The 25384-nt window shown below is 34.0% G+C and overlaps 1 protein-coding gene across 8 annotated transcripts in view; it reads left to right on the top strand.

Annotated features, from left to right (window-relative positions):
* UBR3 (ubiquitin protein ligase E3 component n-recognin 3) overlaps nt 1–25384 on the top strand; it is a 291086-nt gene that overhangs the window by 193746 nt on the left and 71956 nt on the right. For 5 of the 8 annotated variants that reach the window (XM_074215740.1, XM_074215735.1, XM_074215737.1 and 2 more), the window contains 3 exons: nt 6473–6685; nt 9488–9624; nt 20531–20616. In XM_074215740.1, coding sequence (XP_074071841.1) covers nt 6473–6685; nt 9488–9624; nt 20531–20616 — 436 coding nt within the window. Of the gene's footprint in view, nt 1–6472; nt 6686–9487; nt 9625–19030; nt 19164–20530; nt 20617–25384 lie in introns of those variants that run through there. The other 3 variants (XM_074215738.1, XM_074215736.1, XR_012474268.1) reach the window with 2 other exon arrangements.

The following is a 25384-nucleotide window of genomic DNA, read 5'->3' as shown; positions in this document are numbered from 1 at the left end:
ACTTTTAAGGTTTTTTTTTTTTTTGCAAGGCAAATGGGGTTAAGTGGCTTGCCCAAGGCCAAACAGCTAGGTAATTATTAAGTGTCTGAGACCAGATTTGAACTCAGGTACTCCTGACTCCAAGGCCGGTGCTTTATCCACTATGCCACCTAGCCGCCCCCTTTTTTAAGGTTTTTGCAAGGCAAATGGGGTTGAGTGGCTTGCCCAGGGCCACACAACTAGGTAATTATTAAGTGTCTGAGGCTGGATTTGAACTCAGGTACTCTGAACTCTAGGGCCAGTGCTCTATCCACTGTGCCACCTAGCCACCCTGAATTCTGCCATTTTAAATGGACTAAGTAGTGTTTAGATACAGACTGATACATTTTTAAACATCTATATGAATGTATTGTTAAATGGACATGTATATAGTTTTCTTTTATGTTAAAGTAGAACTAATCATTTTGGTAATTATTAGCCTCTAAATCTAGAGCTTTTACTTTCTTTACTCCGGCAAAATGCATATTATGTTGTCAGAACCTCAGTTATTACTCTTCTAAGTAATATTTTCTTTTTATCCTATTTTTATAGATGTTTCTTTTTTCTTTTCTTTTGAATTTATAACATTTGGTTCTTGTCCTTCGTTATCAAAGAAGGCCAAAATGACTAATTATAGTGTGTCTAACTGATCAGATCAATATGAGCTTAGAATTCTCTACCACAGATTTGGGTACAAATAGTCCATGTGAATTCCTGGGGTGGGTACTCAAAACTTATGAATGTCAGCTTTCCTTTGAGTTGCTTCAATTCTGCCTTCCTCATAGAGAACAGCACCCTCTTTGATGAGGGCATGACATGCTGTGTGGTCCTGTGCCAGTGTTTCCCATGCTGTACAATCAAATTAAAGTTCTTAAGAAAGACCTTCAGGGTGTCTTGGTATCGCTTCTTCTGACTCTTTAGTGAGCGCTTGCCCTGTGTGAGTTTTCCATAAATTGATTTTTTTTGGCAAGCATACATAGGTCTTTGGCCTATAAATAGCCTTCAGGGCATCATAAAAGAACTTTGGTTTGTTACTATCTATGTAAAACTGAATTTCCTGCCTTGTTACTGAGCCAAGAGTCCTGCATCTCTCTAAGCTTCACTTGTACTTTACTTTTTTTTTTTAAGATTTTTCAAGGCAATGGGGTTAAGTGGCTTGCCCAAGGCCACACAACTAGGTAATTATTAAGCGTCTGAGGTTGGACTTGAACCCAGGTACTCCTGACTCCAAGGCTGGTACTCTATCCATTGTGCCACCCAGCCACCCCTGTACTTTTTTTTTTTTGATGGAATTAAATGCTTTCTTCTTAGAAATGGATGAGTTATCCTGCTGGTAAACCTTGTGAAGTTCTCGTTTTTCATTTAGCAGCTTCTGTAATTCCTCGTCATTTTCATTGAACCAGTGTTGATGTTTCCAGTGTTCTGACTCAGATGAGCAGATTCAGTGTTGTACACCCGATCTCTGAAAGCTGCCCATGCCTTTTCTGCTCCACTATTGCCAACTGTGTATTGGCTTAGTTTTTTTTCCAAGTTAGCAACAATCTCTTAACATTCTAGTACTCATTTTGCCTTGGGGCCACTGCTTAGGTTGAATGTGAATGTGAATGTGAATATTTAGCTTAGAGAGGATGAGTCTGTGATCAGCCTGGCACTCTGCACCACACCTTGTCTTTGTCACTCTCACATTCTGTCTGTCTCTTTCCATTACAATCACACAGTCTGTTAGATGCCAATGTTGACTATGAGGAAGTTTTATTGAGTTTAGGTAAATGAAAGACAGTGTTTCTGATAAGAAGGTCATAAGATGCACAAGTCTTCAGTGGTAGGTGAACATTGTTGTTGCTGTTTCCAATTCCATTCCTTCCAAGGACTCCCTGTCATGTCTGGTAATCTGAGCCTACTCTGGTATTAAAGTTGCCCAGAATTATAAGATTGTCCTCTTTTGGTACACTGTTGCTAAGGGTCTCCATAAAATTTTTCTTTGACTTCATCAAGTTCGTCATTGTGGGAGCATAGGTACTGATAATGGTGACATGGCAGTTTTCTGGAATTGTCATGAGCCTGCCATTCATTTCTTTTGATAGGCATTCAAGCTTGTTAACTAGATTAGTTTTGATTGAAAAACCTACCCCAGCTTCACAGTGCTCTCTTTGACTTCAGCCACTCCACAAAAAAATGTGTATCTAGCTCTGACTTCAGTAAGCTGGCTTTCATTTGCCAGCCTTGTTTCACTCAGGGCTGCTATTTGAATATGAAACCTGTTGAGTTCTCTTGCAACAAGAGCTACTCATCTTTCAGGTCTATTGGATCTTGTGTTGTCTGAGTATGCACATGTTCCATGCACTGTGGTGAGTGGAATCTTTTTAGAGAAATTAAAAAAAAATTTTGTGTGTCAGCTGTACTGTGGGATTTCTGCCTACTGAGGTTATCAGATCAGAGTTAGGTAAGCAGGCAATTTTTTAGGGCATCTTTTCTAGTCCTTTCCTCACAGCAGGAGGTGAGCAGTGTGATCTTTAAAAGGACTACTTATTCACCTAGAGGGTTGCCAAAACTCACTGCTGCTTTCAATAGGGAAATGACCATATGACCTGTGCCACCTTTATGCAGGATTGTGACTACAGCTCCCAGTGTATCTGCACCTGCTGCTTAGTCTCTTGCTTGTTGCCACTGGACTTTGCTATAAGTGGTATGGTGATGTTTTGATATGTGTGTAAATTGAATTTAATTGAGGTAGAGGGGCATGAAGTTGTCGACCTCACTCTCTCTTCCAAAGTCGTCATGATCTAGCATGTCAAGTCAGAGTCAAGGTAACTGGTGATGATTCTAGATGCAGTTAGATGATCTTGGTGGCTTCATTGTCTAACCAAGCTCTAAGTGCTCCACAGTACCTGCTTTAGCTGGCTTCATGATCATTGGAACAAATTGTTCTCTTCCACCCATTCCACAATTGAAAGACTATACATACTTAGGATCGACACCCCCCCCCCCCCCCCCCACTACTCACTGATGAGTTTGAGACTCCCTTGGATACATTCAATCTGGTTTAGGCCACCTGCAGAAATGGTTTGCTGGTACATGGCCACTTTGCATGCTATAGCTTCTTGGAGCCACAGGTGAGAATTAGGTGGCTCAGGTGAACATCAAAGTCCTCACATCAGAGATACTAGTCTTCCTTGAATTCACCCTTCACCCCCTTATAATATTTATTCATTCAACAAAATACTTATGTCTTCAAAGAGACAAATAGATCACTGTTTGGAATAGACTCAAAGTAATATATAATTCCTAATTGGAACAAAGATGTTACTCTTTCTGCTGAAGTAAGTTTATGTTTTTTAAATGCTTCATATAGTATTGTGAAATTAAAATGAAAATTAGAACTAAAGCATCTCTCTCTCTCTCTCTCTGTTTCTTTCAAAGTCTCTGTCTCTTTCTCTCTAGTATATGAATAAATTATTTAACTCAATTATCTTACAGATCCAGGAGGATAGAAAAACAAGAAATCGGGATTCACTGACTGACATATACGGTCATATTGGTCGATTGAAAGAACTGTGCTCAAATTGTAGATTAGTTTAACTGCCAACATCCTGAATTCAGATTAGTTGTGTGACTAATTGGGAAAGCCACTTAATCTCCTGATTTTCTTAACTACAAAATACAATTAATGATACTTAAAATAACCATTTTATAAGGTGGCATCAGGTATATAACAAATTTGAAGAAATGCTAGTTTGATAAAAAGAGACAGAGATTTGGGGACATATAATACATGGGCAAGGAATTTATCTGTAATTATCCATGCGTGAGGGCAGCTAGGTGATATAGTGGATAGAGCACAGACCCATTGCAGACCCCCCCCCGCCAAAAAAAAATACCAAAGATATCCATGCAAAGTGGAATCCATATGGCCGTGAGGGTTTCAATTCTATTCCTTGGCTTTATGAAGAGTACTACCATTGTATGATCTCTTGAATTCTCTTAGGGACTTCTCTTCCTTACCTGATAATATCTATCATCTCCTGGCTTTCCAATTGATGCTAGAGTAGGAGGCCACATTAAGTGCCTTGCAGAAATGGTCTTCCTTAGGTCTTATCTTAAGGTCTTTGTATCTCTGGAATCTTCTCATTATGGAGACCAATATATCTAGTGTTTTATCCTCCTATAGCATATGTTTTCTACCTTCAATTTTTATCCCTAATTTTATTTTTTCTAGAAGTTAACTAATGCACATAAAACAAAAAAAAGTTAACAAAACCACATTTAAGTCATGCATGCCCTGTCTCAAAGGAATATAACATCTTATCGTTTTTTAACTCATGAGAGTGTAGAGTAATTTGATTACCTTATATCTTAATCAGTGCCATATCTACTGGGCATTATTTTTCAACTTTGTTAGCACTTAAATTTCCAAATATTATTATATTTGAGTATATGTGGTGAACACATTTAGATGTCCAGTTAATTGGTTAACCCTGAGTAGGCTCTACTATAGACTCTAAATTGCTGCCACTCAACCTCAATTTCCCAGTTTCTGTTTGTCAGTCATTTAACATTCATTTAGCACTTACTGTGCACCAGGCACTCTGCTAAGCATGAGGATACAAATACAAGTCCTTATCCTTAAGGAACTTATAATCTCATAGGTAGAGGCAACATGTAAAAAGGAAGTTGAAAGGGAGAGGGGAGGATGAAGAAATCTAGTGAGATTCAAAAGTTGTATAGGGAGAAAAGACTAGACTGAGAGACTCTGGCATCCAAGGCTCCGCTTTCAGCAGAGGGTCCACTCAGAGGCAGAGGCTGCTGATCAGATGTGAGTGCCAGACATGAGGGTCTAGGTACTGATGGGTGGGGTGTTCCAGGTAGATTCAGGAGGGCAAGATAGGTTACCCAGTGATGAGTTTCCTGGGGAAAGAAGGCCTGATGCAGAGGCCCAGGAAGACACAAAAAATGATACCAATAGGAGACTAAATCTCTGGACCTCTTTGAATTTTCTCATATCGCTGTGTACCTCTTGGAGAGGCTGAGAGGTGATGGTCTACCTCTGCCAACATGGTCCAGTAGTGGTGGACTTTTCTTTTTAAGACTTTACATATAATCTCCTGTGACTTTTGATGGATGTAACTTTAACATGACATTGCCATGTCCAGGCTTTTGAAATACGTGATTGGGCCAAGGATCTTGTGGGATGATAATTAGGCTTCCTGCAATACTTTGTAACCCTCATCTGTCCCTAGGTGGCAGTACTCAATCAACAAACATTTGCTAAGTACCTTTTATGCATCAAAATGGAGTAGGTACTAGAAATACTAATGATGAACATCTTGTCTTAAGTATATAGTGACATTTTGGTGGTAGCCACTCACTTCTTTTTCTGTTTTAGACTTTTCATCACTGCCAAGCCTACCTGCCAATTCAGGAAGGAGTTTTTACATTTCCTTAGTCATTTCTTTCATATGCCTTCTGAAGTACAGAGTTTACCTCAATCCTTGGACTATCCATAGCACTCCTGGACATACATGTTCATTTCTTATACTATCACTAAGTGAAGATTTCCTTGTCCATAGCATATCACTCTCAGTTTGATGGATAGACAGAACTCACAAATCAAATTCTAGGCAGTATCTTCTATGCTATACTTTCTACTATCATCACTATTATATCTACTGCCTATTCTAGACATGTTATAATAACAATTACAACAATAGTAATAATAAAAATAAAAAAAATAATAAAATAACAATGGCTCATTTATCTACCCCAGTTATATTCTTTATATATTTTATCCTCCCCCCCATACTCATTATGTATACTACAGTCCTCATGATATAAATAAATATGTGAGAAATTTGGAGGTGCAACAGGTTGACTTCCAGTGCCAAAAGTCATGTAGCTAAAGTCATGAACAAATAGTTGATCTACTGCTCTTGTAGGAGAAACAGGTTCAGTTCTGTCTTCCTATAATTGTGGCACCTTCCTGGAAAATGATGACTTGAGTGATAGGCCTCTTTCTTATTACTCATTTACTGATCTCTCTGACCTTCTAGCTAGTGGTACTTCCACATCATATTTATTCTTCCCTCTTTCTGTCTTGGAAGAGTTTCTCTATATTTGATAACTTTTTAATTAGTATATTTAAGGCTGAACTCAGAAGGCCAATTTAAAAATTTTCATCGGTGAAGACTGGACTTGTGTGACTGCTGTGATTTGAGAAATTGCTTGACAGGTGACAATTTTGTTGCTTGTGAGAGTACTTGAGTCTGGTTCTTACCTTGGTATTTTTTATGATTGCCAAATTTATATTTCTTTAATTTTTAATTTTTTATTTCTTTTTTTTAATTTTTATTTCCCTCTGGAAAAAAACAACTAAATATGTAGTATCATAACTTTATCTTTGTGTAATTATGTACATATATCTATTAACACAATTTTAATGTTTATTTTTTCTTTTTAGAATGACCAGGTTCTTCAGGGTTTCTCTGTGGAGAAAGGAGAATTCACGTGCCCACTTTGTCGTCAGTTTGCTAACAGTGTTCTCCCCTGTTATCCTGGAAACAATGTGGAAAATAGCCTTTGGCAGTGTCACAGTAACAAGAGCATGCAAGAACTTATAAAAGAGGTTGAAGAGCTTCAAGAACAGCTGGGAATTTTCCCAGTAAGCATCAGTGTAAGGCAGAAAGATCCTTGTTAATTTAATTTGGTTTTTCAGTTTTCCTTTTCATTTAATCTCTCTGTGACTCATTTTTTTATGAATTTAATGGAAATTGCCTTAAAGGTTCTGACTTCTTATCTTATTGAGTAAAAACAAAAGTAAGAATGTATTTTTCATAGGATTGTATCACAGACATATCATAAGAACAATGTAGTTTACAAATATACCTATTAATAGCACAGTTTACGTAGAACATATTTTTGTTAATATGTAGATAGTGATAAACCTGTATGAATGAAAAAGATTATATATTAATATTGCATCTAGCATCCTGAATCTTCCATGTGACACCAACTTCTTTAGTATAATTGTTTCATTTTACCACACTGTTGTTTTTTCTTAGATTTCTTTCCAGGATATTTTACCATTATAAACAGAACTATCTCCTTATAGTATAGTTTAAGTTTTCAAATAGTTTTGGGGTCTAGACCCCATAGAGTAACGACCCTTCAATGTATAGTTATGCTTGACTTAATTCAATAAATATACTCATGAAAAGTTAAATGTTTTTAATTTTTTATAAATTGAGTAAGCAGTGGGGGAGCTAGGTATTTGAAGGAATTATTTGATATTCCAATGTTATTTTAAAATAATTTATTTTGTATGATGAGATTATCTTGCACTATATTCAAATTTGCATGTATTACATTTTCTCAGAGCATTTTCTCAAAGTATTAGATTTTCTCATCATTTATTATTTTAAAAGTCAGTCAGTCAATAAACTTTTATTAAGTACTTCCTATGTATTTGGCACTATACTAGTAATTTTAATAAAAAGAGGCAAAAGACAATCCCTGCCCTCAGGAGCTCACAATCTAATGGTGGAAATAATAGTTTATATACAAAGATGTTGGGAAGGCTTCCTGTAGAAGATGGGAATTTATTTGAGACTTGAAGGAAACCCATAGATGAAGATGAAGAGAAGTGAGTATATGTCAGACATGGGAGACAGCTAGAAAAAACATCTGGAGTTGAGAGTTGGTATGTCTTGTTCGTGGAACAACAAGAAAGCCAGTGTTACTGATCAAAGAATATCTGGCAGAGTATAAGGTATTCAAAAACTGGAAAGGGGGTTTTCAAGGGTCAAATTGAGCCATTTGATCCTGGAGGTAGTAAGGGGCTTATTGGAATTTTTTGAGTAAAGAGGGGTGATGACTGGACCTTCACTTCAGGAAAATCCCTTTGCTGACTAAAAGGAGGGTGGACTGGAATTGGGAGAGGCTTGAAGTAGAAAGATCCACAGCAGGATATTCCAATAATTCAGTCATGAGTTGATGGGGACGTGTACCAGGGTTATGGCATTATCAAAGAGAAGAAGGTGGCTTATTTAAGAGATGTAAAGATGAAATCAAGAGACTTGCTGCAGATTTGATATGGGGGTTAGAGACACCTAGGATATGAGCCTAAACAGAAATAGGGGAAGTTAGCAAGGATGAGGGATGGGTTAGGGCAAAAGATAATGAAATCCATTTTGGACACATTGATTTTCAGCTGTCTATTGGAGATTTTGTTTGAGGTCTCTGAAAAGTAGTTGGAGATGTGAAATTGATGACCAGAAGAGAGATTAGAGTAGATAGATATATCTGAATATCAGTGTACAGAAGATAATTAAATCCATGGGAACTGATGAGATCAAATGAAGTTGTGTGTGTGCATATATATATATATATATATATATATATATATATATATATATATATATAGAGAGAGAGAGAGAGAGAGAGAGAGAGAGAGAATGAGAACGAACAAGGACTCAGGATATGGATACCAGTGGTTAGAGGACATAATCTTGAGGAGGATTAAATAATGTAGAAGGAGAAAGAATAGTCTGTTGTAAGAGAACCAGGAGAGAGTAATGTCCTAGAAGTATAGAGACATGAAGAATGTGGTGAATTGTAATAAAGCCTGCAGAGAATTCAAAATGAAGATTGAGAAAAGGTCATTGGATTTTGGCAATTGAAATCATTGATTACTTTGAAGGAGAGAAGTTTGGTGGAATGATGAGATAAGATGCTGGATTATAAGGAAATAAGAGAGTGAGTAACTGGAAGTGGAAGCACTCATTGTAGATGACCTTTTAAGGAGTTTGGCAACAAGGTACACTTGCCATAAAAGCCAATAGTTAACAGAGATAAGATGGGAGAGACCAGGATATATTTGTAGGCAGTAAGGAAGGGGCCAGGGAGAGACTGAAGATAAATGAGAGAGTTGGGATGACACAGGGGGGCAATCTGTTGGATAAGATTGGATAGAGTGGGTTGCTTTTGCAGATGGAGGGTTGGAACTTGGTGAGAAGTGAGGCCACCTCTTTATATGATAGGGATGAAGGAAGAGAATAGTAGTAGAAGGCATGATGTGAGATGAGGAAGAGGGAACTCACAGGAAATGACCTCTGTTTTTTTCTTTAAAATGTGAGATAAGCATTCTTAAGAGAAAAACATTTAACTATTCACTTTCAAAGAGATCAAACTTTTTTTGTTAAAGTATTTACCAATGTATACCATAAGGTTGTGAAAACTAGAGTGTTGAAATAAGGGAGAAAAGCCTTTTAATCATTTTTATTTCTTTATGTTAGTTAAGTAGTTTAAAATCTACTTAACACATAGTAAGCACTTAATAGTGCCCTATGTATTTATGTAGCTATACATTTTTATATTTTAATTTTTTTGATGTCTTTTAATAATGAAAAACATTGGTATTGGGCTTCTGTTGATAAATGTAAAATACAGTGAACTTTTTTGTTGTTGTTATTGTTAGTCAGAAACCAACTTAAGTAAAGAAATGGAATCTGTAATGAAGGATATCAAAAGCACTACACAAAAGAAATACACAGACTATAGCAAGACTCCTGGCTCACCAGACAATGATTTTCTCTTTATGTATTCTGTAGCTAGGTAAGTACAATATTTAATTTTTTAAGTTTTCTCAGTTGTAGTTACTCACTGGTATTATTAAATGGATCTTTGTTTTACCTGGACAGAAAGGTTCACTTAATAGGGTGGATATCTTTTTCCTCCTTGGTTTAAATCATTGTTCTTGTTGTAAGCTTCCCATTATGCCTGTGGACTTCAAATCTTATTTCATTTAGGTGGTTTTTAAGAAAAAAAAATCTGGGACTATTTTTGTAGTTAATATTAAGTTAAACATATAGAATTGAAGAGGATTGCTAGTGTGTTTTACAAAATATATAATTCAAAATGGGTTGTTTTTGGTTAAAAGGTTTCTGTCATACGGTAGAAATACTTGTTTTCAGTTTGTCTGTCCTATATGCAAAAAGAGACATTTGTTATGCAAAACATATTAACCTGGGTGATGAAGGAGGTAGAGAAAAGAAAGCTAGACTTTTTCTGTCTTGTCCCTCATTTAACTATAGCATCTGGAGAAGTTTTAAAATATTTAATATTTTTTGAGTTTTTGATGTTTTAAAATAGCATTGAGAGAGAGAGAGAGAGAGAGAGAGAGAGAGAGAGAGAGAGAGAGGCGATACCAGTTAAAAAATAGCTTAATTATCCCAAGAAATTCAAATAAAAAATAGTAAACCAGCTGGTAGGATTCAGATGAGATTTTGTTGCTCTTCATTTCCCAAATTAGATGAAAATAACCTAATTTAGTAGTAGATATAACTTATTAAGGAATATGTCTGCTTAGAAATTTTAGAGAAGTTTGTCCTAAGCAGAATACTTGACATTCAACTAGAGGTTTTTTTTTGGCTAGCTTTTTTCAGCAGTAGTGTCACTATATCTACTTTTATATCCTTATTCTTTAAAAAAGTTCTTTTAAAATTTATTAGTAACAGTCTTTTTTTTTGAAATTTTGAGTTCCAAATTCTTTCCCTCTTTCCACCCCTTCACCATCCATTAAGAAGGTGAATAATAGAAAATTACCCCCCCCACACACACACAGTGAAATCATGCCAAACATATTTATTAGCCATGTTGAAAAAAACAACCACCAAACAAAAAAAGCAAGAAAATAAAGGAAGAGTGGCAGCTAGGTGGCTCAGCAAATAGAGCACTGGTCCTGGAATCAGGAATACCTGAGTTCAGATCTGGCCTCAGACACTTAATAATTACCTAGCTGTGTGGTCTTGGGCAAAACCACTTAACCCCACTGCCTGGGGAAAAAAAAAAAACCTTAAAAAAAAAGAAAGAAAATAAAGGGAGAGAAAGAAAGCATGCTTCTGTCTGATCATAAGAGTTCATCGGTTCTTGGGAATCTGAATGCAGCTTGAAGCATACTTTTATTTACTTTATTTTTTGGCTTTTTTTTGGTATGTGTTTTCTATTACAACATGACAAATATGGAAATATTGTACATGATTTCATATGTATAACTATTTCAAATTGCTTGCCTTCTCAATAAGGATGAAGATTAGGGTGGAGAATTTGGAATTTAAAATTTTGAAATATGAATATCGAAAATTGTTTTTACTATGTAATTGTAGGAAAAAATTGAAAATAAAAAACAGGAAGAAAATCTTAGTAAAAGTTGGAGATGGGAAGAGTTCATCGGTTCTCTTTGGAGGAAGGGAAAAGTACTCTTATTATGGGTCTTTTGGAATTTTTATGACCCTCTTCTAGAGTTTGTTTAAGGTTTCTGTTGGCATGGCAGATTTTTTTTTTGACTTATTGCTTTGAAGGGAACTTTTTGATTATAGTAAAATATATTGTAGTCAGCCTTTAATAAAAATTCCCTTCAATGTTACATATTAATAAAAAAAATTAATTTGCTAAGAAAATAGTGATATATTTCTTTAAGTTTCTCTGAAAGGAATATAAACTGTGAGGTCATTTGCAGTAACAGTACCAATTCCATAGGAAAGAGTGACAAAATATAAACAAACAATAAATATAATATTAATATTTGATTTTTAAAAGTAGTGATTCTGGATTTTATCTCACTTAACTGCATGACTGAGGTTGCCCCATTTTACAGATAAGTGAAACTGACACTTAGATTAAATGATTTGCCCAACTGTAACCACAGAATATATTGAAAGTGATAAGGATGGGTCACAGAAGCAAAATAAATTTTAAAATGGGAAATAGTCTGATCAGTGTACCATCAATGAAATATAGCAGTATTTAACTTGTTTTTCAGTTCATGAATAATAAATTGCATACTGAGGGGAAAATGAAAGTAAGATTATGATTTTAAATGTGATTTGAAACTTAGTTTGGTAAGTACATAGTTTATGTAGAAAGACGACATTATTTCAGCACATTAAACTTTCAGAGTAATAGCAATTATGATATTCTAGTTCATTTACTTTTGAGAGTTGTCCATGGATAATTAATTTTTTAATTTTTTTTTTGCAAGGCAATGCAGTTAAGTGACTTACCCAAGGTCACACAGCTAGGTAATTATTAAGTGTCTGAGCCCAGATTTGAACTCAGGTCCTCCTGACTCCCTGGCTGGTGCTCTATCCACTGCTCCACTTAGCAGCCCCCATAACTAATTTTCAAAGATCTTGTATCTGAGAGCTCTCATTGGTCTTATAATGATTACAAACTACTTTGTAAGTTTTAAATTGATATATAAACATCACTCGTGTAAGAAATTCTAGGAAATTGGACAGATTCTTTATGGATCATAAGACATACTTTGGAATGTGCTCATACTCTCTTTAAAATAAGTTCATTTTCCTGGTTCTTGTTTCTTATTAAAATGTAGAAAATTCTGATTATTTGAGATTTCCAAGGGTTTGGATTTTGAATAAATGGGAACATATTGAAGATAAACTTTAGCTCCCCTTCTACTCCTAAGTAATATAGTGAGAAATATGTGTTGCCTTAAATTTTGAGATTCATTTTCCCCTTTTTTGCAAACTCTCTTAATAGCCAAAAAGGGAATCTGTGAACTAGAATATTGACCAAAATTTTTCAAGAGGATAGTAGAGAGTGAGCTTGGTTAGATGGTACAATAGTAACTTTTTAGAAAACTCATATCAAACTTTTATGGTTAAAAGGGGGCAGATTAAGCCAGTTCAATTCAATTCATTTATTAACTATCTTACTTTAGGCAATGTGCTAAAGGTTGAAAAAAGAAAATGAAGTGTAAGGCTTTTCTTTCTCTTTTATTCCTGTGGAATGTAAACTTCTTGAGGGCTGAGAATATTTAAGGTTTATGTTTTTTGTTTGTTTGGTTATTTTCTGTATATCCATAGAACCTAGCATCGTGCATTGCATATCGGTGGTTAATAAGTGCTTTAGTTGAAAAAAAAAATGAGTGACCCTTAAAAAAATGAAAAGCAATATAGTCATTCTTTAGGATTCTTACAGTATTATTAGGATTATGAGATTTAGAAAGATAATTAGAATGCAACTTAGACTGAGACAACTACATAAGAGAGGTTAAACAGATGAGACATCAGGGAGAGAAGAATGTCTTCTGGTTGAGGAGTCAAGGTACACTTTGCAGAATTGATAACACATTAACATCTGGGTCTTGAAGAAAATAAAGAATTTTTATTAGGTAGAGATATACAGTTGTAGTTTTACATCAAGTATGTGGAAATTTAAGACTGGAGGTCAGCAGAGATTAATGTAAGATAGATTTGTGAGCCATTCACATGGAGAGGTATTAGTTGAAGCCATGGGCATGAAAGAAATTGTTGAGGGCATGAGACAGAGAAGAAGAAGAGAGAAGAGAATAAGGATCTTGATAGAATCTTGGATGGTTGATTGTTTTATCAAGCAAGAGGAAGAAAAGGAATTGTTGGGGATATAAAGAAAATGAGTGTTCAGAGAGGAAAAAAACTGCAATAGTGCTTCAGTACTACAGAAATAAGTGGAGAAGAGATTATTAAAGAGGGCGGTGGTTGGCAGTAACATATGTTTTAATAGAGATCATCCATAACTGATCAGGATTCAGAAAAGGATTTTGGAATTGGCAGTTAGGAGATCCTTGGTGACCTTGAAGAAGGTTGTGTCAAGTAGAGGGATGAAGAAAGTAGTCCCATTGCAGGGCTTTGAGGAATAATTAGGTAGGAAGTAGAGGGAGCAAACACTTTATTCTAAAAAGTATGGTGGGGGGGGTCCTAAGATCAGAGGAATGTTTTTCTTATTTTGGTTCCAGAATTCTGAACAGTTATGTTCACAAATGATGAGGTGGGAGAGATTGGAAATGAAGTAGATAAAAGATGAAATAGAATCAAGGGCAAGTGGAAAGATGAGTCTCTGCAAAGGAGGGTCAGCTCTGAGAATAAAGAAGGGAGAGAATCTAATGACATTCAAAAATTTAAAAGTGGAGGGAAGGAGATTGGAGCTTTCTGAGTAGAGTATGAAATGAGGTCATCTGAAGGATGATGAAAAAATTTGTTAGCATTTGAGGGAGGACAGTATAAAAGTTTTCTCAGTAATGTTTATCTCCTGTCTTGCCCTAATCCTTTCTTGGTGGCAGAGGAAAAGACATGAAATAATGATTTACAGAATGAAATGTATATCCTCTGTTTTCTTGAGGTAGATTTCTACAAAGTGATTCACATCGAGCATTTACTTAGCTTAAGTTTTACCTGAAGCAATGAAAAAAGCCTCAAACTTACTAAGACTGTCAGGTATAAAACACAGAATGCCATCTGTTTGCAATGTACATTTCTTACTTTAGGTCCAGGTATTACAATTCTGTTCTGTAAACTTCACCTACTTGTTTTTATCTCTTAAGCTTTCATCAGCCTCCAGGAAAATGATCCTTATATTTAGAGTAAGAGGACTGGGCTTCAGTGCCTGCTGGCCCTTAAATGCTCATGTAGCCTAAAACAAGTCAGTTAGCACTCCTGTATTGTTGTTTCTTTATTTGCTAAACGAGTAGGTTGCACTTTAGGGCATCAAAGGGGTGCTTTCAGATCTAAATTTCTTATTCTGTGATTTTAGTCTCAAAGCACCAAATTCTGCCAGATAGATGTCATAAGACTCTCAAACTCAACTTGTCCTTAATAGAACTCATTTTATTTTCCCTAAATCCACCTTTTTTTACTCACTTCACTCTTTCTGTTTAGGGTACCTCAGCCCTAGACCTTTCACTCAGTCCCCATATCCAGGCCCTTGTGAGGTCATTTTTCCTTCACAACATCTCTCTGTTCAACATCGTTCTGCCCCCACTATCATACTGTAGAAGCACTTAGCTCTTTGCTTGGATTATTTCAACAGCTACCTAATTTCTTTCCCTACTCAGGATCAATAAGTCATTCAGTCAATCAATAAAAATTGATTAAACACCTGCTGTGGGCCAGGTACTATGCTCGGGGTTGGTAGAAAGAAATTAATTCTTATCCTCAATGAGTTCACATTTTATTGCTTTGTAAACCTTAAAATTCTATTATTATAAATTATTGTTCAGAAAAACATTTTATAGGTTTATGTATAAATATATGTATGTGTGTATAAGGTAATTTGTGGGGGTGGGTCACTATCAATTGGGCAGATCAAGGAGAAGGTGGAAACAGCTATTTCTGAAGGGTATTAGGGATTTTAAGAAGTGGAAGAGAAGAAAAGAGATAGAGTACCATGTCTAAGGAAGAGCAAGAAGACTAATCTATCTAAGCCAAAGAATGGAAGAATAGAATTAATATAGAATAAGCTCAATAGCTAAGTTGGTATCAGATTGGGAAGAACTTTAACTGATTAACAAAGGGATTTGTGTTTGAACCTGGATGTACTAAGGAACCAGTGGAGTTTATTGGACAATAAAATAACATGGTCAAACCTGCCCTTTAGGAATATCTCTTTTCAAATATGCAGAAAGTGAATTAAAATCGGCAGAGTAACCAATCCAGATACTGTTAAAGTAGTGTAGATTGTAAGAATTAATGACTTCAATGACAGTGTTGGCTGTCTGAATAGACGAAGTAGTTGATTTTGTGGAGGTAGCATTGGCAAGACTTGGAAGCAGATTGGAAAGAGGAAAAAGTGTGGGGTGAAGGGGAGAGTTGGTGAAGATGAATCTGGTAATAACCTAGGCAGCTAAAAGAATGGCAGTGGGAAAAGTTCTGGTTTGAAGGGAAAGATAATATTTTCTCTTTTAGATGTGTTGAATATGAAATGCTTGTGGGACATCTAGCTCAAAATGTCTGATAGTCATTTGATGACATAGAAATCTAGTATGAAAGGATAGGGCTGACTATAGATTTGGGTTTTATCTGGTTATAGGGAATTAAATCCCTGCAATCTGACGTCACTGAGAATGAAAGTAGTGAAGAGAAGAAGCCCAGTATATACCCAAATATGTTGAGCTGGGATGTAGTTTTTGATTTAGCAAATAAGATTGAGATAAAAGGGTCTGATAGGAGTTCATGATTGAATTGAGTATTATTTTAGTAATATATTAATTAAAATGTTTTTACAACTCCATTGTTGCCTAAGTCATGTTTTGTAAATATTGGTTATTTTTTTTAAAGTTTGTAGTGATTATCTCCTTAATTTTGGTTTCTCAAGGACCATTTCTTCCAGATTGGTCCATTATTATAATTCCTTTCCATTTATTACTGAAATTGAATTCTTTGGAGGGGGAAGCACAAAATTTCTTTTCTTTTTTTTTAAGATTTTTTTTTCTTTTTTAGATTTTTCAAAGCAGTGGAGTTAAGTGGCTTGCCCAAGGCCACACGGCTAGGTAATTATTAAGTGTCTGAGGTCGGATTTGAACCCAGGTACTCCTGACTCCAAGGCTGGTGCTTTATCCACTACACCACCTAGCTGCCCCAAGCACAAAATTTCTAATGGGTGATTCCAATCCCTGAAACTACTTTCCACAGTGTTTGTTAGAGTTTTAAAAAAAGGGGGGGAGAAAACCCCAAACCATCTAACTATAGAATTTTTATGTAACATAGATCTATTTTTACTTTTCATTACTTGGAGACATCTTCTGATTTTTAAGCCTTTGGAGGGTTGTGAAAAAGTTATTTTGAAGGAAATATTTGTTCGCATTTCAATGAAATAAAATGCTTCTTCAAGTTTTATTATATTTCCAAATAAATATTTGACTTTGGTAGAACATAATATTTGCTTGGAGAAAGTGATAGTTTACCCAGGTACCACATTATTTGATACTGTTTATAGCAAAGTAAGGAATGATTAATATTTCAGGGATTATTTTAAGGCATTATAGCCTCTAGCATTCTAGGTTGGACATCTCATGAAGTTTCTGATACATAGAGATGAGGCACTAGTCTTGTGATTTGAGGAACTCCCAGGTGAGGAAAGTCTCTTTGTTGTGTAGACCAGCATCTTCTCTGTAATTCATAGACTTCAGAAGTAGCCAACAAGTGTCTGAGGTGGGACAGAAACTCTTGTCTCCTTGATCTCAAGCCAGAGCTCTATGTATTCTGTCTTCTATTGACAGAAATGTTATAAAAAGTCTTAGAAAGCTGGGCAGTTGCAAAGATAAATGAATAGTCTGGAGATATAGATTTGAAGGAAACAAAAATGTAAATGATAATTTAAATTATATAATAAATATTCTAAGATATTGTATATCTTGCCTTATTCACTTTGAGTATTCCTTGGAAACTTAATTGTAAATATAAAAATTTTGTCATTTGACTCCTGATAAATGTATGAGGAGTGCATGCTAGATATTCCTTTAGCATGAATCTTTGCATTCCTTAGCATGAAAAAGTAATTTTTTTTGTAAATCAAATAATTAGTTTTGTTTATATGAATCCAGATTTTGGCCAATATCTGACTTATTTTAAGGAACACAAATAGAGTGAAAATTGAAAAGTCTTGAGTTGAATCATAGGAGATTTGTTAAGTTTCAAAAAAAAGAATAAAGGAACTGACAGACTGAATAGGTGAGTGAAGACTAAGAGAATCTTGTGTTATTAGGTTTAGTTGCCCTATAGTCAAGACAAGGTATCATTTAGACAGTCAAATAATTTACTGAATTTTGCTATATGTAACATTTTGCTGCTAATCCTTTAGGAATAGGACCAGAAAATAAGACATGATGCTTGTCACCAAGAATCATTCTTGTTGTGGGAACAATAAGTGCTCTTGTAGTAAGAGCAAATGTGTAAAACAATAGAATTAAGTTCTGAATTGTCCACAGATTATTAGTACTCAAAAAGCTAGAGGAAGTTCCCCAAAGTTGAAGTACTCAAGGATAACTTTGTGGGAGGAGATAAAGCATAAACTAGATAATGTAATTTGGCAAATTTTGGATAGGTGGTTAAGTGAAGGGTAGACAAATTGGGAAATAACATTACTGAAGACACAGAAACAGGAAAGAGTTATACTTCTGGCATAATGAGTAGACCAGTTTTATAGGTGTATGCTGAGTAAATGGAGACTTTGGGTATAACCACTAAATTATCCACAATGGAAGGAGGAGACTACTCAATAGGGGTGATATATCAAATGATGCCTGCTTCATAGTTGTGAAAAATGGGTGCAAATACAAAATCTGAGGTTTAGGAGAAATGAAGATAAAGATTAGGGCAATTTCATTATGTAGAAAGCATTTTAAGTACAGGCAAATGACATGAAAGAGAGCTGTTATAGTTGTCCATTTTCATTGTCAGAATTTGGAACAGAGGAAGGGGGGGAGTAGAATAGAGTATGCAAGAGTACCTCCCTCCGTGCGTTTGCTCAGAAAATCACATATTTAGAAAGGGAGATTAAGAAAGAAAATTTAGTAGTGTGAATTTCTCAGCAGTTAGGGAAGGTCAGACATTGGGCATTTAATGTTTTTTTCTTCTTTACATAAATTGTATACAAAACATATGTATTTGTGTTTCTTCTGTGTGTGTGTGTGTGTGTGTGTGTGTGTGTGTATATATATATATATATAGTTATGTAAATATAGATATTATAAACATACACCTGTATACACCCCAAATTTAATTTAAAGGTATCACCTTTGACATGACTGAGGTAGGATTGGAATTTACGATGGGAAATAGTCCCAGATATTATCAAAGATTATCAGGGTATCTAACAGGAAGTAAGTAAGAACTTTGGCAGGCATTTTATATTACAAGAGAAGCTGGATCAGATCTTTCCACTATTGTCTGAACCATTGAAATAAATTTAGTAGCTTTTTTTCCAGAATACTTTTCATTTAATCTATAGTTGATATATTACCTTAAAGTATCTTACTATTTGTGACAGAAAAAAGAAACAACTAAAAGTGTTATCTTTATGTTTTAATAAGATTGTTTGCATCTCTTAGATAAATAAAATGTAAAAATTCTAGATCTGACATTTGTTCATTAGAAATGTTAGTGTTTCTGGCTAGCACTTTAAAATACTATCTAGGCGATCTCAGTTTTTATAAGAGAATATAGCCATTAATTTTTTTCTACAGATTTAGGCAACAGAAGATTTGTGAAAACAAAATATATTGATCTCATTTATATTCCATTGATGAAGGAACACATGCTGGTCTCCGCTCGCTTTCTGTCCACTAATATGAAATCCTTGTCCCTGCTTCTTTGCTGGTAGGTTTTTAGAAGTTCAGTGAGCAATGCAAATCGCCTGAAGAGTGGAAAATTCCCTTGTCACACAGATGCCCTTATCAGCAGCAACCAGATGGAGCTCTGAGCAGGAACATTATCAATGTTAAATTGCCTTTTTTCCCCTTGAGTAGAGAGGATTAAAGCATTCCTTCAGAAATAGGTGGCAAATGCTGCGACTTTTAAGGATATTAATATTTGGAAGAGTTAGTATTTTTAGAAGCAAAAATATGGAAATACCTTACCAAAATATTTCATACTCAAAACCAAAATATTTCCAAGTTTTCTTACATATAAAATAGTGATATATTCTTTCCACAAGCAACATAAAGGAGTTAGCTTTAAGTTTTATAAATATTTTTAAATGATAACTTTTTTGTTATTGACTTAAATTCCATTTAAATTATTTATTCAGTTTCAGCAACAGAAAAAAGATGTTTACAGAAAATAGTTTTAGAGAGTATTTTATATTGTCTGTTCTTTTTTGATGAAAGGTAAAAGAATATTTTAAAACATTCAACTATATATAATTTTATGTATGAATTTGGTATAATTAATTAGAGCTTCATTACACCATTTACGTACTTAGGAGTAACTTTTCAAGTTTTCTGTAAATTCATTTATAAAACTAATTAAAATATGCTTTTTTATTACTTTGATGTAAGCTAATAATTGCTAAGCACTTTGCAAATGCAGTGTTATTACTCTTAGTAATAGTAGTAATGTTCATAAATGTTAGCAGTCATCTGTGTGCTTTCTAGAGAATTTATCTTAGAGGTGGATGAAAAATTGATTTTTATGGTCTGCAATATCTTTAGATTCTTACATCAGCAATGGCGTCTGTGATATTTAAATATTGCCTATAAACTCTTAATAGTTGATCTGTTTCTTTCAAGAAAAATTTGTTTGTTATATGTATTAATGAAAAGGTCATTGGTTAAGAATGCATTTATTGTACACTTTTTCCATTAAGAACATAAAGAGTTTCAATGAAGTATTTTGGAGAGTTTTTTCCCCCCCAAGGCCCAATTTTTTGTGTTTTTTTTGTGGGGTGGTGGTACACAGGGGAGTTGAACTGTGGCAACAATTATAGTGATAAATACAATTTTTCCACAGGTATGAGTTTGAATATATAGAGAAAGGGTGACAGAATTGATTTCCTTTCTTGAATTTACCCCCAAATATCAGACCAAAATATATATAATTATTATTAGTATATTTATTGAACTCACATATAGCAGTGAGGAGAGGTTTCATTTTTATATGTGTATATGTTTTTGTAATTTAACCCCCAAAATGACTATATTTTTAATCTAATGACATTGTTAATTGTTTTAATGATTTATTTATAGAACCAATTTGGAACTTGAACTAATTCATCGTGGAGGGAATTTGTGTTCAGGTGGAGCAAGTACTGCTGGCAAACGATCTTGTTTGAGTAAGTATTTAAAATTATTAAATTTATTTTGCTTTTGAATTAAATATTGAATTTTCAGAAATAAGTACAAAAGTTTTCTTACAATAATTTTAAATCTTTTCCAAATTTTAAAAATGATAGCTAAACCTTTATAAAGCTAACTACATATTTCCTGGATTTTTAGGGTATATTTGTAATCTAGCATAACCTACTCAGAAAGCAAGTGGAATTAGTAATGAAATAAGATATATTTTCAGCTATTAAAAATTATATATATATATAAACATACAAATATATTATTATAACATTTTAATAATACATATTATATTATGATTATATTATAACATGAATATTATATTATAAAATAATAATAAATATAAATATATATGTGTATATATGTATATACACACACACACACACACACACATATATATGAAAAAGTATTTATCTCCCACCTTAGTTCTTTTAAAGGGGAAGGGGACTTTTACATTGAATAGCTTTAAGAAAACATTTTATAGAAGCCATTTATTTTGCCTGTAGATATATTTTAACATCCTACTAATTAAATTTGAAATAAGTTTGAAATATGTTATTTTGTTTTGTTCATAGAATTCTGTATGCCTTTTCAGGTAAAAAATTTTCTTTTAGTTCAAGTTATTTGCAGTTGTAATATTGATTAAAGTCTAATTCAGATGCTTAAAAATAGATTTTTTTGAGAGTATAATTTTAGGGCTATACTTAGTCCTAATTTTAATTTCATCATTTAGCAGAATGTTCAAAGTTGGGCACAGAGTACTAATTATTAAAAATGTATTTGATTGCTGGTCAAATCACTCTTTCCTACTTCCTTTGACTTTCCCATCTACCAAAAGAAGGAAAATGATGATTGATTTTTTTGAGAGGACATGCAGCTAATTTTAATCCTACAGTAAATTTTCTAAAAAGCTACTAAAAATAAATTTTCCTCAAGGTCATCAGTATGTATTTCTTTACTGTGTTTGCCTTCATGTATGTTTTTTTTAAATAATGAATATATGTCATTGAATGCTTTGGAGAAAAATTTTCCAGATGATCCAGAATTACTACTATAAAGTTTAAATGTGATTAGATAATTTTGAAAATTATTAAGAATTTTGTTAGCATATACTAAAATGATCCCTCCTGATTATACTTAACATTTAGGAATGATAATTCTCTAAAGACGGGTAAATTATTTACTTTTTGAAACATGTACATGTGAGTAATGTTTAATGTGTAACCTATATCAGATTGTTTCTTGTCTTGGGGAGGGGACAGAGAAAGTAGGGAGAGGAAAAAAATTTGGTAATCATAATCTTACAAAAATGGATGTTACAAACTTTCATTAATTGGAAAAAAACTACTATTAAGCAAAAAAAATGGATTAAAGGTGGCAGAAGGCAAAAAAAGTAAATAATTAGTGTAATTACATGGATTGTAGATTAGTGATATGATGAAAAAATGAAAATATATACACTAAAAATATATCCTAATTTTCACTTCTAGTTTGTTTGAAATTGTCAGTGCTATGCTTTCCATTATAGTAAATATCCTATTTTGATAATTATCCTTAATTGCTAAGTTACATTGCTATATTATTGTGAGAGAATTGTACATAAGAATTCAGGAAAGTGATTTCAGCTATATCATTTTTAAAGGTCTACTTTTTTCCTCTGAAGTTGGCACATAGATTAAGAGATTTCCAAATATCTGAATGGTTTTATGAGCATACTAATAATCATTATGTCAGTTGATAATCTCAATTGCAATTTAAGTCTTTCCAATTAATCGTCACTATGATGTTGCTGTTGTAGTACACAATGATCTCTTGCTTCTTCCTCTTTCACTTTGACATTTTTTTTTGTAAGGCAAAGGGGGTTAAGTGGCTTGCCTAAGGCCACACAGTTAAGTAATTATTAAATGTCTGAGACCGATTTGAACCCAGGTACTCCTGACTCCAAGGCTGGTGCTTTATCCACCACACCACCTAGCCGCCCCCTTCCTCTTTCACTTTGCATCAGATATAAAGATCTTGACCTTTTTTATTCTGAAACAACTCTCCCTTCTCATTTCTAAAGCTAACTCTTGAAGTTCCCCTCAATTTCCATTTCTTTGTCACCTTGAAAAGTGCTGCTATAAATATTTTTGTACTTATTGCTCTCTTTTCTATTTCCTTGATCTCTTTGGTGTTTCCTTGTTTAGTTGTTTCAGTTGTATTTGAATCTTTACGAACCCATTTGGAGTCTTGCAGTGGTTTGCCATTTTCTCCTCCAGCTCACTTTGTAGTTGAAAAACTGATGCAAACAGGGATAAGTGACTTGTCCAGGTTCACTCAGCTAGTAAGTGTCTCAGGTCATATTTGAACCCAGTAAGATAAATCTTCTTGACTCCAGGCCCAGTACTCTGGCCACTGTACCACCTAGCTGCCTGGTATACAGATCTAGTATTAGTAATCCTAGATCAAAGGGTATATACAATTTCATAGTTCCTTATTGTTCTTCCAGAGTGGTTGGATTTAGTTCATTATTTCCACCAACAGTTCATTAATGTATCTATTTTCACTCATTTCCTTCAGCTTTTGTCTCTTCTGTTGGGTATGAGGTGGTAATTCAGAGTTCTTTTAATTTGCCTTTTTCTAATCAATAGAAATTTAGAGCATTTTTTCATTACTATAAATAACTTTTATTTCTTCTTTTGAAAATGATCATTTACTTTTACCATTTATCAGTTGGGGTAAGATTTTTATTTTTATAATTTGGCTCAGTTCCCAGTAATTGAGAAGTAGTTTTTCCTATTTTCTCTTTTTATTCTACCTCCTACTCAAAAGTCCATTTTTCTTTGATTACTGCCTCCCTTAATCCACCCTTCATTTATTTCCCCCCTTATTTCTTATCCTCTTCCTCTCCTATTTCCCCATTGAATTCAATAGATTTCCATATCTAATGGAATGTGTGTATGGAATGGAATATATATACTACCCTCTGAATAAATTCCAATGAAAACCTCCCCCCCCAACCCCCATTTTCCCCTGTACTCTTAAAAGCTCTTCCTTGTGTGCCTTTTTTAATGTGAGGAAAAATTTCCCCATCCTATCTTTCTCTTTCCCTTAGAGCATCCCTCTTTCTTACTCCTCCCCACCTTATATTTTGGGGGAGGGGAGATCATTCCAACACAAATAACTCATTCCCATGCCTTCAGTCTTATGTAGAATCCTTTTAACTGTCCTAAAAAATGATAATATTAGAAGTTACATGTATCACTTTTTTTACAGGAATGTAAACAATTTAACTTTATCGACCTCCCCACCCCTTATGATTACTCTTTCATGTTTACCTTTTTATATTTCTCTTTTCTGTTAAACTTAGCCTTTTCATAGGTAATGTTTAAAAGTTCTCTATTTCATTAAATATCTATTTTGCCCCTGAGATACATATATGCACATACATTATACTTAGTTTTGTTAGCTAGGTTACTTGGCTGTATTCCTAGGTCCTTTGCCGCTTGGAGTATTATATTCTTTTTAAGACCCTCCGTTTCTTTAATGTGGTAGCTGCTAAATCTTGTGTTATACTGATTGTTGCACCACAATAATTGAATTGTTAATTTATGACTGCTTTGTATTATTTTCTCTTTGACTGGGGAGCTCTGGAATTTGGCTATAATATTCTTGCGAGGTTTGCTTTTGAGATCTCTTTCCAGGAAGTGATGGGTAGCTTCTTTTAGTTTCTATTTTATGCTCTAGATCTGACATAATTTCTTTAAATATGATGTCTGTTCTTTTTTTTTTTTGATTGTGGTATTCCAGTAGTTCAATAATTCTTAAATTATTCTCCTCAATTTATTTTCTAGATCATTTTTCCAATAAGATATTTCACATTTTATTTTTTTAAAACTTTTTGTTTCTTGAACTCTCATTAACTTTTACTTGCCCAATTCTAATTTTTTAAGAAATTTTATTCTGTGAACTTTTATACCTACATTTCATCAGTTCTGCTTTTTAAGGGATTTTTTTTTTCTTCAGTGAATTTTATTCCTCTTACTATTAGGCCAATTCTGTTTTTTAAGGTATTATTTTCTTCAGTTTTTTTGGTGCCTCTTTCACTAAATGATAAATTTTTTTTTCGTAATTTTCTTTCATCATTCTCATTTCTTCCCTCCCCCCAGTTTTTCTTTTGCTATGCTTCTCTCTTTGACTCTTCTAGGAATTTTTTTTCAATTGATAATTTTATTTTTCCAGTTACATATTATGAAAGTTTTTCAACATTCATCCACATGCATATGCATATTGTTAAGTTATATAATTTCCTTTCACCCTCCCTTCCCACCCCCTTCCCCTCAGGTGGAAACAGGTGAATATTGTACATACACATTTGTGTTTAACATGTTTACACACTAGTCATTTTCAGTATGAGAAATTAGGATTAAGGAATAGAAAGAAAATCATGTGATAGGAAAGAAATGCATAAGAGAAATTTTAAAAAAGTGAATGCAGTGTTCATTTAGATTCTGAAGGGTTTTTGTTTTGTTTTGTTTTTCTTCCTCTGCATGGGAATAGCATTGTCCATAGTTGGTCTCCTAATTCTCTTAACTGCTGAGAGGAGCTGCATCCATCACGATTGATCAATTCACGATGTTGTTTTTAATGTGTACATTGTTCTTTTAGTTATGCCCCCTTCATTCAGCATCAGTTCCTGTAATTCATTCCATGCTTCTCTAGAGTCTGACCATTCATGGTTTCTTATAGAATAATAGTGTTCCATAGCATTCACAT

This window comes from Macrotis lagotis, chromosome 1, assembly GCF_037893015.1.
Source record: "Macrotis lagotis isolate mMagLag1 chromosome 1, bilby.v1.9.chrom.fasta, whole genome shotgun sequence".
Taxonomy (NCBI): domain Eukaryota; kingdom Metazoa; phylum Chordata; class Mammalia; order Peramelemorphia; family Peramelidae; genus Macrotis; species Macrotis lagotis.
Note: the sequence above shows the minus strand (reverse complement) of the source record. Positions and strands in the feature narration are given on the sequence as shown.